At 41.3% G+C, this 12,712-nt stretch overlaps 1 protein-coding gene across 2 annotated transcripts in view; it reads left to right on the top strand.

Moving 5' to 3' along the window:
• Positions 1-10,668, top strand: part of XPNPEP3 (X-prolyl aminopeptidase 3) — a 60,905-nt gene extending 50,237 nt beyond the window's left edge. For both annotated transcript variants that reach the window (XM_079937538.1, XM_079937537.1), the window contains 3 exons: positions 3,611-3,791; positions 4,872-4,992; positions 6,692-10,668. In XM_079937538.1, the coding sequence (XP_079793664.1) occupies positions 3,611-3,791; positions 4,872-4,992; positions 6,692-6,858 (469 nt within the window). In that variant the 3' untranslated portion in view covers positions 6,859-10,668. The remainder of the gene's footprint in view (positions 1-3,610; positions 3,792-4,871; positions 4,993-6,691) is intronic.
• Positions 10,669-12,712: the final 2,044 nt, after the last annotated feature.

The raw sequence follows: 12,712 nt of genomic DNA, 5'->3' as shown, positions 1-12,712 counted from the left end.
AGCGCCACAACTACTGCAGCCCACACACCTAGAGACCGTGCTCTGCAACAAGAGAAGCCACCACAAATGAGAAGCCCACGCACCGCAACGAAGAGTAGCCCCCACTTGTTGCAACTAGAGAAAGCCCGTGTGCAGCAACAAAGACCCAACACAGCCAAAAATTTTTAAAAATTTTTAAAAATAGGCAAAGAGTTAGAACATACACATGAAGGAAGCCCTGAAGAAGAAAACCAAAGCAAGGGAACAGAACAAATACTAAAAACTATAATTTAAAATTTTCCTGAAAAAAAATATTGAAACTACCTTAGAAAGAGCACACTGCGTACCTGAGAATATCAGCCCAGGAAAAAACAACACCAAGACATAGTCTAGTAAAATTCTGAACTTGCAAGGAAAAGAAAAATTCTTTTGGGGACTTAGAAAAAAAGAGGAAAGGAAACTAGACTGTTATCAGACTTTTCAAAAGCTAGGCTTTATGAAAGAAGAAAATAGCGTAACGTATTGAAGATGCTCAGAGAACAAAAGTGTGAGCCAAAGATTTTATCTGCAGCAAAAGAAACTTTCAGCTATAAAGGGTACAGATCGTTAGGTGGGAACTTAAAGAACATTACTCCCATGAATCTGCTGGAGCTGTGTGATCAGGAAAGAGGATATCACAATAAATCCTACAGATATCAAAAGGATAATGAGATAATATGTGAACAAATATGTGCATTCATCATTGTTAGTCATTGAGGAAAATGCATGTTAAACCTCTACACATCCACTAGAATGGTTGAAATTAAAGAGACCAACCATACCAAGTGTTGGCAGTGGTGCAGTGCAACAGGAACAAAAAGACTTGTACAAGAATATTCATAACAGTTTTATTCACAGTAGCCAAAAACTGGAAATGACCTAAATGTCCATCAGCAAGAGAATGAATACACAAATTGTGGACTATTCATACAATGGAATACCACTCAGCAATAAACAGGGAACAAACTACTGATCAAAATAACACCATGGACATTATTCTTAATGAAGGAAGTTCAACACAAAAGCGTACATATTGTCTGATTCCATTTATATGACATGCTAGAATAGGCAAAACTAAGGTGAAAATAATCAGAACAGTGTTTCCCTCTCGAGGTAGGGGTGTTGATTAGAAATAGACATGAGGAACTTCCACGAGGGGGATGGCAATGTTCTGTGTCATAGGGATATGGATCTGGATCTCAGTTCTCCAGAGAAACAGCCAGTGGGATATATTATGTATGTATGCATATGTAGGTAGGTAGGTTGGTTGATGATCAATTGATTTTAAAGAACTGGCTCATGTGATCATGGGGATTGGCATTTCTGAATTTCAGAGGGCAGAACTGCAGGCTGGAAACTCAAGCAAAAGCTGATGTTGCAGTCTTGAGGCAGAATTCTTTCTCCAACATAGCAAAGTAGTTCTGGTATTTGAATTCATTTAGTGCAGGCTACCTTTTGATCCATGTTTCAGCCAACCAACCAAATAAACCGTTAGAGCCTTTCTGAGCCCTCAAGCTTCAGCATTGAATCCAGAATCTCTCCTTAGTGGACCCCTATCAATAAATTCAGCCTGATGCAACTTTATGTTCCTTCCACCATTAGCCCACACATGAACATCCATTTCTATACATATTCCCAGATTTTTGTCTATATAAATAGGAAAAATCGTGCAGTTCTTTTTGGATTATAGTGCATCTCGTCATGGGTCACACTTTGTACCTAACTTTTTGGGACCTGCTGGGAGTAACGTCTAGTTGTGGGTCTAGAAGCAACTACCAAGGCAGCTGCCTCTGGGGAGATAACCTGTAGGTTCTCAGTCAAAACAGGGTTGGCCTCCTCAGACTGGGGTAGAAGGGCTGCTTCTCCTAGCAAAGATGACTCAGCAGAATTTAGGGGTTCAGTGTCCCCAGCTTCATCACCACCAGCACATCCATTTGTCAGAATTGTAGAGCTCAGATTTGTACATTTCAGTGTATATAAAATTTACATTAGAAAAAGAATTGTTAAAAGATGTTTAGTAATACTGAGATGGGGTGGAGCATGTTTATACTCATCAATGACAAACATAACAGTTAATAATGGCTGAACCTGGGAGATGGGTGTGTAGGTTTTCATTATAGCATTACCTTGCTGACTTTAACCATTCTTATTAGGGGACATTTATAATTATTTTTAAAATCACAGTGAACATTTTTGTATATTCAGCTTTTTTTGAATTTCAAATATTTTGTCAGGATGGCTTCTTAGAGCAGAATTACAAACTTAAATTTTATGAGCACCTTTAAGGCCTTTGATTTAACTGGCTGTACTAATTTACAATTCCATCAACAATGTATAGGGACTTGCCTGGTAGCACAGTGGTTAAGAATCTGCCTGCCAATGCAGAGGACATGGGTTCGAGCCCTGGTCTGGGAAGATCCCACATGCCGCAGAGCAACTAAGCCCGTGCGCCACGACTACTGAGCCCAAGCGCCTAGATCCCGTGCTCAGCAGTAAGAGAAGCCACCGCAGTGAGAAGCCCACACACCACAGCGAAGAGTAGCCCCCATTTGCCGCAACTTAGAGAAAGCCCGCATGCAGCAACGAAGACCCAACGCAGTCAAAAATAAGTTAATTTTTTAAAAAATGTATTAAAAACACATATCATATACCACCCGAGCTTGGTATTTTTCCCTCATTTTTCCCCATTACTGATGAAGAAATTATTATACTAAGGACACCTGGAAACTAGTAAGTTATTAGTAGCCAAAGTTTTTTTTTTTAAAACAAATACATTTTATTTACTTATTTTATAAATTAATTTATTTTACTTTATTTTTGGCTGCGTTGGGTCTTCAGGTTGCTGTGTGCGGGCTTTCTCTAGTTGCGGCAAGCGGGAGCTAGTTTTCGTTGCAGTGCTCGGGCTTCTCATTTGCGGTGGCTTCTCTTGTTGCGGAGCACGGGCTCTAGGTGCATGGGCTTCAGTAGCTGCGGCAGGCGGACTCAGTAGTTGTGGCTCGCGGGCTCTAGAGTGCAGGCTCAGTAGTTGTGGCATGTGGGTTTAATTGCTCCGCGGCACGTGGGGTCTTCGCGGACCAGGCTCAAACCCATCTCCCCTGCATTGGCAGGCAGATTCTTAACCACTGCACCACCAGGGAAGTCCCATAGCCAAAGTATTGATTAGTTTATCCCATGACATCTGCTTTGCCTATAAGTGGATCCTTAGGCTCTGTTTTTTTTTTTTTGTTTGGTTGGTTTTTGTTTGTGTTTTTTTAATGGTTAAAAAAAAAATGGAGAGGATCAAGAGTAAGCCTGATCTGGCCCTCTGACTGCATTCATGGCTGGGTGCATCTTTTAACCTCACCCCGTGTCTGTCAGCTGACCGTTTGAAGGAGAGATTGTTGTTGCTGCCCCAGCTTTAAGGGTTATTGCTCTTCCTGTTGAGCATCTAGGCATGATTGAGGTCCTGTCATTAATGATATACTGGTACTGACTAAATATCAACAATGCCCCATCATCATTGCCTTGGAGTTTTTCTAATCAAACTTAGAAGCAAACTTCTTACAATATCAGAGAGTTCCAAGTTCGAGTTCTTGGGTTTTCCTGTCCCCAGGTTCACGGCACCTCAGGCAGAACTCTATGAAGCTGTTCTAGAAGTCCAGAAAGATTGTCTGACCCTCTGCTCCCCTGGAACAAGCTTGGATAACATCTACAGCATGATGCTAACACTGATAGGACAGAAGCTTAAAGAGTTGGGGATCATGAAGAACATTAAGGAAAATAATGCCTTCAAGGTACTTCACTTCCTTTGACCCCATTTCTTAAGAACACCTGACATGCTGCTTAGTTTTTATCCTACGTAAAACTAATTAGATTTTAGAAATGGTGTTGGTGATTCTTCACCAGTAAGAGGGACTTTTTTTGAACATGGATTAAAGCAAAAGGTGCAATACTTATTTCTACCAGAAGATGGCAGCACATCTGGTTCATTGCATACTGTGTAACTAGCTCAGAATTCAGAAAACAAAATGAAGTCTGGTACAGACAGGGTGGAAGAGGACATAAAACGGAGGAGAGGTTAACTCTTAATTCTTTTGTAGTGATTTTGAAAAGGTAGAGGTCGAAGGGGAGGGTGTTTCTTGCTTCAGTAACATTGTTGAGACTTTTAACAATATCCTCAGTTGCCATGTTTAGTGAATTTCATCTGCATCCAAAATGTGATGGTGTTCAGTAAAAATTTAAAGCCTCAGCTTTAAATTAAATGGTATGCGACCATGCCAGGTGGTCAAACGAAACAGACCAGTAAGGCATCTCTTAGCTCCAAGTTTAGGCTGCCAGGGTTTCTTTTATCAATAGGAAAAAAGCTATAAATTCCTCCTGTTCATGCCAACAAATCTTGAATCAACGGATAGAAATATCCAAGCTAGTAAATGCCTAATAATTACTGTGTTACATGGTGTTTCATACCTACTCCACAAGTTGCTGTGAGATACTTAGAGTCTCCAGAGTAGCCTTCCTAAGAGGGACATGCGAACATTGAAAAGAGAACTATTCTAACACAATTATCTTCCCTCCCCCAAGAAAAGAGATTTTCATTTGCCGTAGTCATTACTGGGCTTACCCCAGTTAGCATGTGTGTAGTATATTAAATTGTAAGAATAGAAATGTGGATTAGTTAGAATGCTGTTGGCAGAATTGCATACAAGAGGTGGCAGTTTTCAAGTCTCTTAAGCATTAGCCCGAGGATAGGTGAAACAAGTGGCAAAACTGGGGGCAGGGGTCAGTGTTAACACATATCTCATGGCGTTATAGATGCCCAACTTTCCCCTTAAGGGGTCATTGCTCTAATAACACTGAGGTAATATCTTTTCCAGGCTGCTCGAAAATACTGCCCACATCATGTTGGCCATTACCTGGGGATGGATGTCCACGACACTCCAGACATGCCCCGCTCCCTCCCTCTGCAGCCTGGCATGGTAATCACAGTGGAGCCAGGTAAGGGGAGGTGCTAGCAACCTCTGATCCCTTGGGACATGTAATTCTAATGTTAGAACACTTTATTTTTACCTGAACGAATGTAATTAAATTAGAAGAGACAGGAAAATGAATCTCTCCAGTGGATTTTTTCTTGAGCTTTTTTATTTCACATCACACAATTTGTTTAATTTGACTTCTCCAATAAACAACAGATGGGGAATACTTTCGATCAGTAGATATTAAGAAAGAAATCTTTTTCTAACCCTGCCTTTGCCAGGGCCAGTTTGTACTAGTCCTTCCCATCATCTTGGTGAGCTGCTGACACTTGTGAAGCCCCTGGCACTTTTCTGCAGAGACACTCAGACTCCCCATGTTCTCAGTTGCAGCTCCTCTGCATTGAACTGCCTGCATTATTCCACTTTTTAGTATCCAGATCCTTTCTTCTAAGCTTCAGAGAGAGCTGGCAGTCTAATGGTTCTCCAGCTTGAATGATGCTGGATGTTGGGCAGGATTCAGTAGAAAAGTGCTGGCCACGGTGGAGTATAAGATTGATGTTACCAGTCAGGTTTTGTTTTTCCTTTTTTTTTTTTTTTTTTTTTGCGGTACGCGGGCCTCTCACTGTTGTGGCCTCTCCCATTGCGGAGCACAGGCTCCGGCCGCGCAGGCTCAGCGGCCATGGCTCACGGGCCTAGCCGCTCCGTGGCATGTGGGATCTTCCCGGACCGGGGCACGAACCCGTGTCCCCTGCATCGGCAGGCGGACTCTCAACCACTGCGCCACCAGGGAAGCCCCACCAGTCAGTTTTAAACATCGATGCTGCTTCTGTCATGAAAGCAGATCTCAATCTTAGATTTCAAGCGTTTTCACCTCTAAATTATGTAAGTTATAGTTGGGACACATCTTTTATGCCACCCTTTAAGTCCGGGCATATGTTGCTGTCTGTGACCTTACGTACTGTTAAGTCCAATCTAGTTGATGCTTCCTTAGACTTCGACTACATTTTTCTTTGCTGGTCTTTTTATTCTTATCACAGAACAGCATCTGTGAGTACAGAGAAGGAAGTTTACAGTTTCTTTAATATGAAAAGACCTGGTGTCTGTCTGACTTCATGATTAGAAAGGGAACCTTGGTTTCTTAGAATTTTTTAAACGTTCATTAAGGTCTTCCTTTTTCCCTCTTTACATCATGTACACGTCAGTTACATTTATGACTTATTTGAGTATTTGTGCAGCTTCTGGTTGTTGAGGCTAATAATATCTAAGTAAGTGTTTTTTAAATACATTTTAAAATGCCTTAAGTCTTTATTTTAGCAAAGTGCCCTTTTTCCACGGAACTGTTAGGCAGAGAAAGAATGCATTTATATAATCTACTGGGTCCCAGCATATATTGACATACTCATAAATTAAGTAACTTTAGCGGCCCATTTGAGCCATTAGAACGTGACAGAATCATGATCAACATTATTGTAGTTGTATAGATCTTGTAGTCTACTATACAAAATAACTATAATAATAGTTCTAGTAATGATAGGCAACACTTACTGACCATTTATGTACCAGACATTTTTATATATATATTATCTCATTTAATCTCCACATTTCTATTAGGTAGGTACTGTTAGGATCCCAACTTTATAGAGGTTAACTTACTTGCCCCAAATCATCCAGTTACTGCCATTTATGAATAGAATGTTCTGATTCTTTTTTCTACTTCTCAGGTATTTATATTCCGGAGGATGACAAAGACGCCCCTGAGAGGTTCCGTGGTCTTGGTGTACGAATTGAGGATGATGTAGTGGTAACAGAGGACTCACCTCTCATCCTTTCTGCAGATTGTCCCAAAGAGATGAATGACATCGAACAGATATGCAATAGGGCCTCTTGACCCTCAGTGTGGCCCACATGCATCTTAGGTTCAAAATCTTAGGGTGGACGTTGGCCTCTGTGCACGTGTGCTTTCTGGGGGTCTCTGTGTGGACATTTATACACGTGTTCCACTGGGGAGTGCAGCAGCTATATGAGTGTATGTAGTTGTGTATGTGGTCTTTTCTTGTTTTATGTAGCTAGAAATCTGGGAAATTGAGTTTTGGGATTGTATGTTACTGCAACTTTAGTAACATTAATTCTGTAGAATTAATGACTCAGACAAGTTTAGTTTTCAGATGTAAAGAAAGATCTTGGTTACATATGTCCACGCATCCCAGTTAGCACATGGAGAAAATTCTCTGCTTCTCTCCAGGTCCTTCCCCTCTGCACTTTTCCTGAGATCTACCTAATATCATAAGATTTTTGTGTAATGCTTATATATTTTGAGCCAATCACCAAGGTCTTTCCCTACACTGAAAACAACCCATCAGTGATTGTGGGTGGCCAGTACATACCTTCCATAACACCTGCCTACCTATCCAGGAGCCCATGTATCTACCGGAGCCATGTGAGCCCTCAGGACACTGGTGTCCTACAGTCACACCATTCAGCCACAGTCCAGATTCCAGCAACACTAGCTATCGAACAAAACATTTTTGAGCCTTTCTTGCTATTTGGTTACCTGGGACCTGGAAGGTGTTTAGATTCTTGATAAGGAAGGAAATGAAAGAGAAAGAAAAGTATGTGTGTCTGCTGTAGATCCAGACCGCCATCCGTCTGTTCTCAGTCTAAAGTTGATTCCTTTCCCAGACATCCATGCTTTCTTTATAGATTCTTAATGCATTGACCCTCAGCACACCCTTGAAGCTGCTTCCCTGGCCAAGGGCAGATCCTCTACTTACCCTATTAAAGTCAGAGGAATGGCACCCAGTATTCAGAGAGACACCCCAGTTATTATTCTGTGATTTCCTCTAGTGCCAATAAAAACAAAATATGCAACCCGCTCAGTACCTGTAAACACCCTGTGATCCTTTCCTTCCTTGGACGTTAGCACTGGAAGGACAATGGTAAAGACTCATGTTTCCCTCAACACAGTGTTGGATGCAATTATATAATACTCAGTTTGTGAAGTGAACAGGGCTAGACTGCTGCAGATAGGTTATTTGGGAGCTCCTATCATAGGGGAAAGCTTTAAGAACTAGTGTGTTCACCTCCTTTAAACCTGCATATGAGCTCAAGATGTATAAAACATGCTGATTATTAGAACATAAATTCGAAAAATTTTAAGAAAATATTTGCATTAGGGAAGAACAGGCTAGGAGATTAACACTCCTTGCAGTGCTAAAAGTTTGCCCATCTTGTCAGAAAAACCCAAGGTACAGAGCCCAGAGCAGACAGGCAGTGACTTCATCAGGAGACAAAGATAATGTTAGCGACCAAAGTGATACAAATTGTGTCCTGACAGTGCTCACCCGCAAATGCTTGGCTGTGCTCAGCAGCTGTGGGAATGGATGGCTGCACAGCTGGAGTCATCATCCCTGCACCTGCCCTCCTCACCCCTCTCCAACTTCTCAGTCCTGTGCTTGTTACTTTCTAAGAGGGGACTAAAAAGAAACCCACAACTCTGGCTTCTCACTCCCTTGGCCTGTATGGCCTCAACAACCTTTTTCTGGAATTGGGTTACCTTTGTTCACTTACAATCCTGGAATAAGGAATTTCCTTTTCTTCCTATAAATCATTTTCTGTAGTCTTCAACTTTCTAGCTAAAAGCTTAGGCGGCTTTTATGAATAGCAGCCTACTTGGACATGAAACAGACTTCTTCCAGCTGGACTCCTGGCAAGTTCTACAGGTGTTGCAAGTCACACGTAGAACAGCCGTTGTGGAATTCTTCTGGTGATTTATAGTCCCTGACCCAGGCATATTGTCCTTTGAGTCCCCGATTAACCACAGCAGCTAACATTTGCATCAGACTATCAGAACCTTCAAGAAGTGACACAGTGTACATCTCAGAGCAGCGGTTCAGGGACTGTCTGATCTGTTCAGGATTGGTTGAGCAGATAATTGTGCACAGTGCTGGAATCTCATTAATTCTTAGCCTTACCACAGACATGCCCCACATTTCCCTCCTGGTTTCAGTAGAATAAATACTTCATATATACACCAAGCTCTCCTAATGAAAACCTTAATTTTTAAAAAATGCTTCAAATGTTACACTGGAATTTTTCTCCCTGAATTGAAGAGATACAGCTAAAATATTAACAATAATCTAAAGGCAAGAAGTATATCTAGGGCTTCCCTGGTGGCGCAGTGGTTGAGAGTCCGCCTGCCGATGCAGGGGACACAGGTTCGTGCCCCGGTCTGGGAAGATCCCACATGCGGCAGAGCAGCTGGGCCCGTGAGCCATGGCTGCTGAGCCTGTGCATCCGGAGCCTGTGCTCCACAACGGGAGAGGCCACAACAGTGAGAGGCCTGCATACTGCAAAAAAAAAAAAAGTATATTTAGATGGCCTCTGCTGCATACTTTTATGGTTTTATTTCAGGAATTGTTATTTTTCTCTGTAATTAAACTGGGACTGTGTTTTTTATTTGAAACACAGCAGTAGAAATAGAATAATAACTCTCCTCTTCCCATAGTCATACCCAAGTTAGGAAGGTACTTCTTATGGTGACTTAAAGTTCTCTTTGTGTGTCTTCTTTCAAAATATTGTTATCTTTTTTATTAATTTTTGTAAGGTCAGAAAAGGAAAACTTCTACTATAGACATTATATCTTAATTGGGTTTAAGATCCATAAAATAAGTTAAATCCCCGGATAAAGACATTGTAACTCATTAAAATAGAAAACTTGGGCTTTGTTGTTTTTCAAAACATACATAACCAGCATCCTCCTTAGCTTTGTTAATAATAGGAGGAATGCAAATATGATGCATGAGTGCTGCCTCTCCCTGTCCTGTGTCCATGTCACATCACATGTACAGCATAGTGGCTGTCCCACCAGTTCCACCTGTGACCCCAGAGTCCTTTGTAACACAGTGTTTCCAGTAACTGCTGTCAGTAAAACAAGAGTTGGGATTTGAGTGAGACTCTGTCTACCATCACTCAACTGGCATATGATCAATAATAATGTAACTTATTTGTGTTTGTATGTTAGAAACTAAATGAGGGCCCAGGATGGTGGCAGCATAAGGGATCTTGCTTGGAAGAGGTTTTTACTGTGTGGTTTTTGTTTGTTTGTTTTTAATTTTAGTTTCCTGAAGTGGGATCTGTATCCCAAAACTTAAGCTCATAGGGTTAAGTTTTAAGCCTGGACAAATATACTTCAAGCTGAAGTGTTTAATAATCCTAATATGAGAAGGTGAATACATCATTAAACCCTAATTCTAGAGCAGAATTCCACTGTCACAAAGCACGTTTGCCTTCCTGGCTTCTTTCACCTCTGCCTATGTGTCACTGAGGAACTTGGGGTAAGCATCAGTATTATTCAGATCAGGGATCCCCACTGAAACCAAGGCCTCCTGGGGTGTGCTTCATGAGAAGCTGAGAGAACTGCAGTCTTTGTGAGCATTTCTTAATGCTTTGTATGACTTTTGTGCAATTATATAAGTTCAATTTGGACAAAATGCTGTTACTTTTTAAGGCCCTATTGACTGAAAGTAGATATGTCATTTCCCAACAAGGGAAGACCATTTGTTACTGTCATTTTAAAAATAAACTATAAAACGATGTAAGAGTGTTTGGTTTGTACATGTATGTGTGTGTTATTTTCAAATCTAGAGTTTATAGCTTTAAATGTGACAACAGTTTGTTTTACAAAGTATTTTATTTTACAGAGTATTCATTAACTACTGTCACAAAATCATGATAGCAAACGAGATAATCTTAGCAGTCATAGAAGGGGGAAAACCAATGGATTAGATTGACTCTAGGATCAAACGTATTAACATGGTGAATATACTTGATAACATTGTATTTTATAATTGAAATTTGCTAAGAGAATAGAACTTAAATGTTCTCACCAAAAAAAAAAAAAGATGATAAATATATGAGTTGACGGATGTGTTAATTAACTAGATGAGGGACATCTTTTCACAATGTATACGTGTGTCAAATCATCACCATGTACACTTTAAATATCTTACAGTTTTGTCAGTTACAGCTCAAGGAAGCTGGGGGAAAAAAGGCTGACTCTCCACAAAACTGACACATAGGTCTGCAGACAGCCCCTGTAGAACTCAAGACATTACACTATAGCCATGAGCATTTTATGAAGGGCAAATTTTGCAAAATTTTAAATATGTAAACTTTCTCAGCAAGCCATATAAAGAATCCTAAGTGTAAGCATCTCTTTATTTATTTGTTTGTTTGGCTGTGTTGGGTCTTCGTTGCTGCGCGCTGGCTTTCTCTAGTTGCGGCGAACGGGGGCAACTCTTCGTTGCGGTGTGCGGGCTTCTCACTGCGGTGGCTTCTCGTTGTGGAGCACGGGCTCTAGGCGCATGGGCTTCAGTAGTTGCGGCTCACGGACTCAGTAGTTGTGGCTCACGGGCTCTAGAGCGCAGGCCAGTAGTTGTGGCGCAGGGGCTTAGTTGCTCCGTGGCATGTGGGATCTTCCCGGATCAGGGCTTGAACCCGTGTCCCCTGCATTGGCAGGCAGATTCTTAACCACTGCACCAATGCGGAAGTCCCCAAGCATCTCTTACTATTAGGAATCCTCTTTAAAATCTGGGGCTCTCTAAGATGTGCTCTCCAACATTTTTTTTTTTTTTTTAAACAGAGAACAGGAGTATTTATTTATTTTTAAATTTTATTTATTTATTTATTTATTTACGGCTGTGTTGGGTCTTCGTTTCTGTGCGAGGGCTTTCTCTAGTTGTGGCAGGCGGGGGCCACTCCTCATTGTGGTGCACGGGCCTCTCACTATCACGGCCTCCTCTCTTGTTGCGGAGCACAGGCTCCAGACGTGCAGGCTCAGTAGTTGTGGCTCACAGGCCTAGTTGCTCCGCGGCATGTGGGATCTTCCCAGACCAGGGCTCGAACCCGTGTCCCCTGCATTAGCAGGTGGATTCTCAACCACTGAGCCACCAGGGAAGCCCAGCTCTCCAACATTTTTCACATCCTGGAACACATAAAAAGATATTTTTTATATGGCACAATGGAACAAACTTAAGGGGACTTAGAAATGTGTACATCTTACTTAGAGAAGAAAATTAATTACATACCCTTTATATAATTATAACCACAAATTCGTGCAAAGTTTTACAGGAATTTTAAATTTGTATAACACTTCCAAAAGATAAATTTTAAAATGTCAATAAAAGACTTAGCTTCCTTTGGAAACATGACTTTTTGATAACAGGCTGAAGCACCTGCACACAATTCCTGATCCAAACTTTGTAGTGATATTGTCTTCAGATTCTTCATAATCACCATTTACAAGAAACTGTACAAGTAGGTGACAAGAAATTTAAAACCATTTTTATGATTATTCAAAACTGTGTAACTGGGGACTTCCCTGGTGGTCCAGTGGTAAAGAATCCGCCTTGCAATGCAGGGGATGCGGGTTTAATCCCTGGTCAGGGAACTAAGATCCCACATACTGCGGGGCAACTAAGCCAGCGTGCCTCAACTAGAGCCTGCATGCCACAAACTAGAGCCCACATGCCCTGGACCCTGTGCGCCACAACTAGAGAGAAGCCCATGCGCCACAACTAGAGAGAAGCCAACGGACCACAACAGCGTGCCACAACTAAGACCAATGCAGCCAAAAATGAATAAAATAAATAAATAATAAATCTTTTTTAAAAATAAAATAATTTTTTAAAATGTGTAATTGAACTGATGAATGGATAAATGAAACGTACATCCATCAGCAGATG

This window comes from Stenella coeruleoalba (assembly GCF_951394435.1).
Source record: "Stenella coeruleoalba genome assembly, chromosome: 11".
Lineage (NCBI taxonomy): Eukaryota > Metazoa > Chordata > Mammalia > Artiodactyla > Delphinidae > Stenella > Stenella coeruleoalba.
Note: the sequence above shows the minus strand (reverse complement) of the source record. Positions and strands in the feature narration are given on the sequence as shown.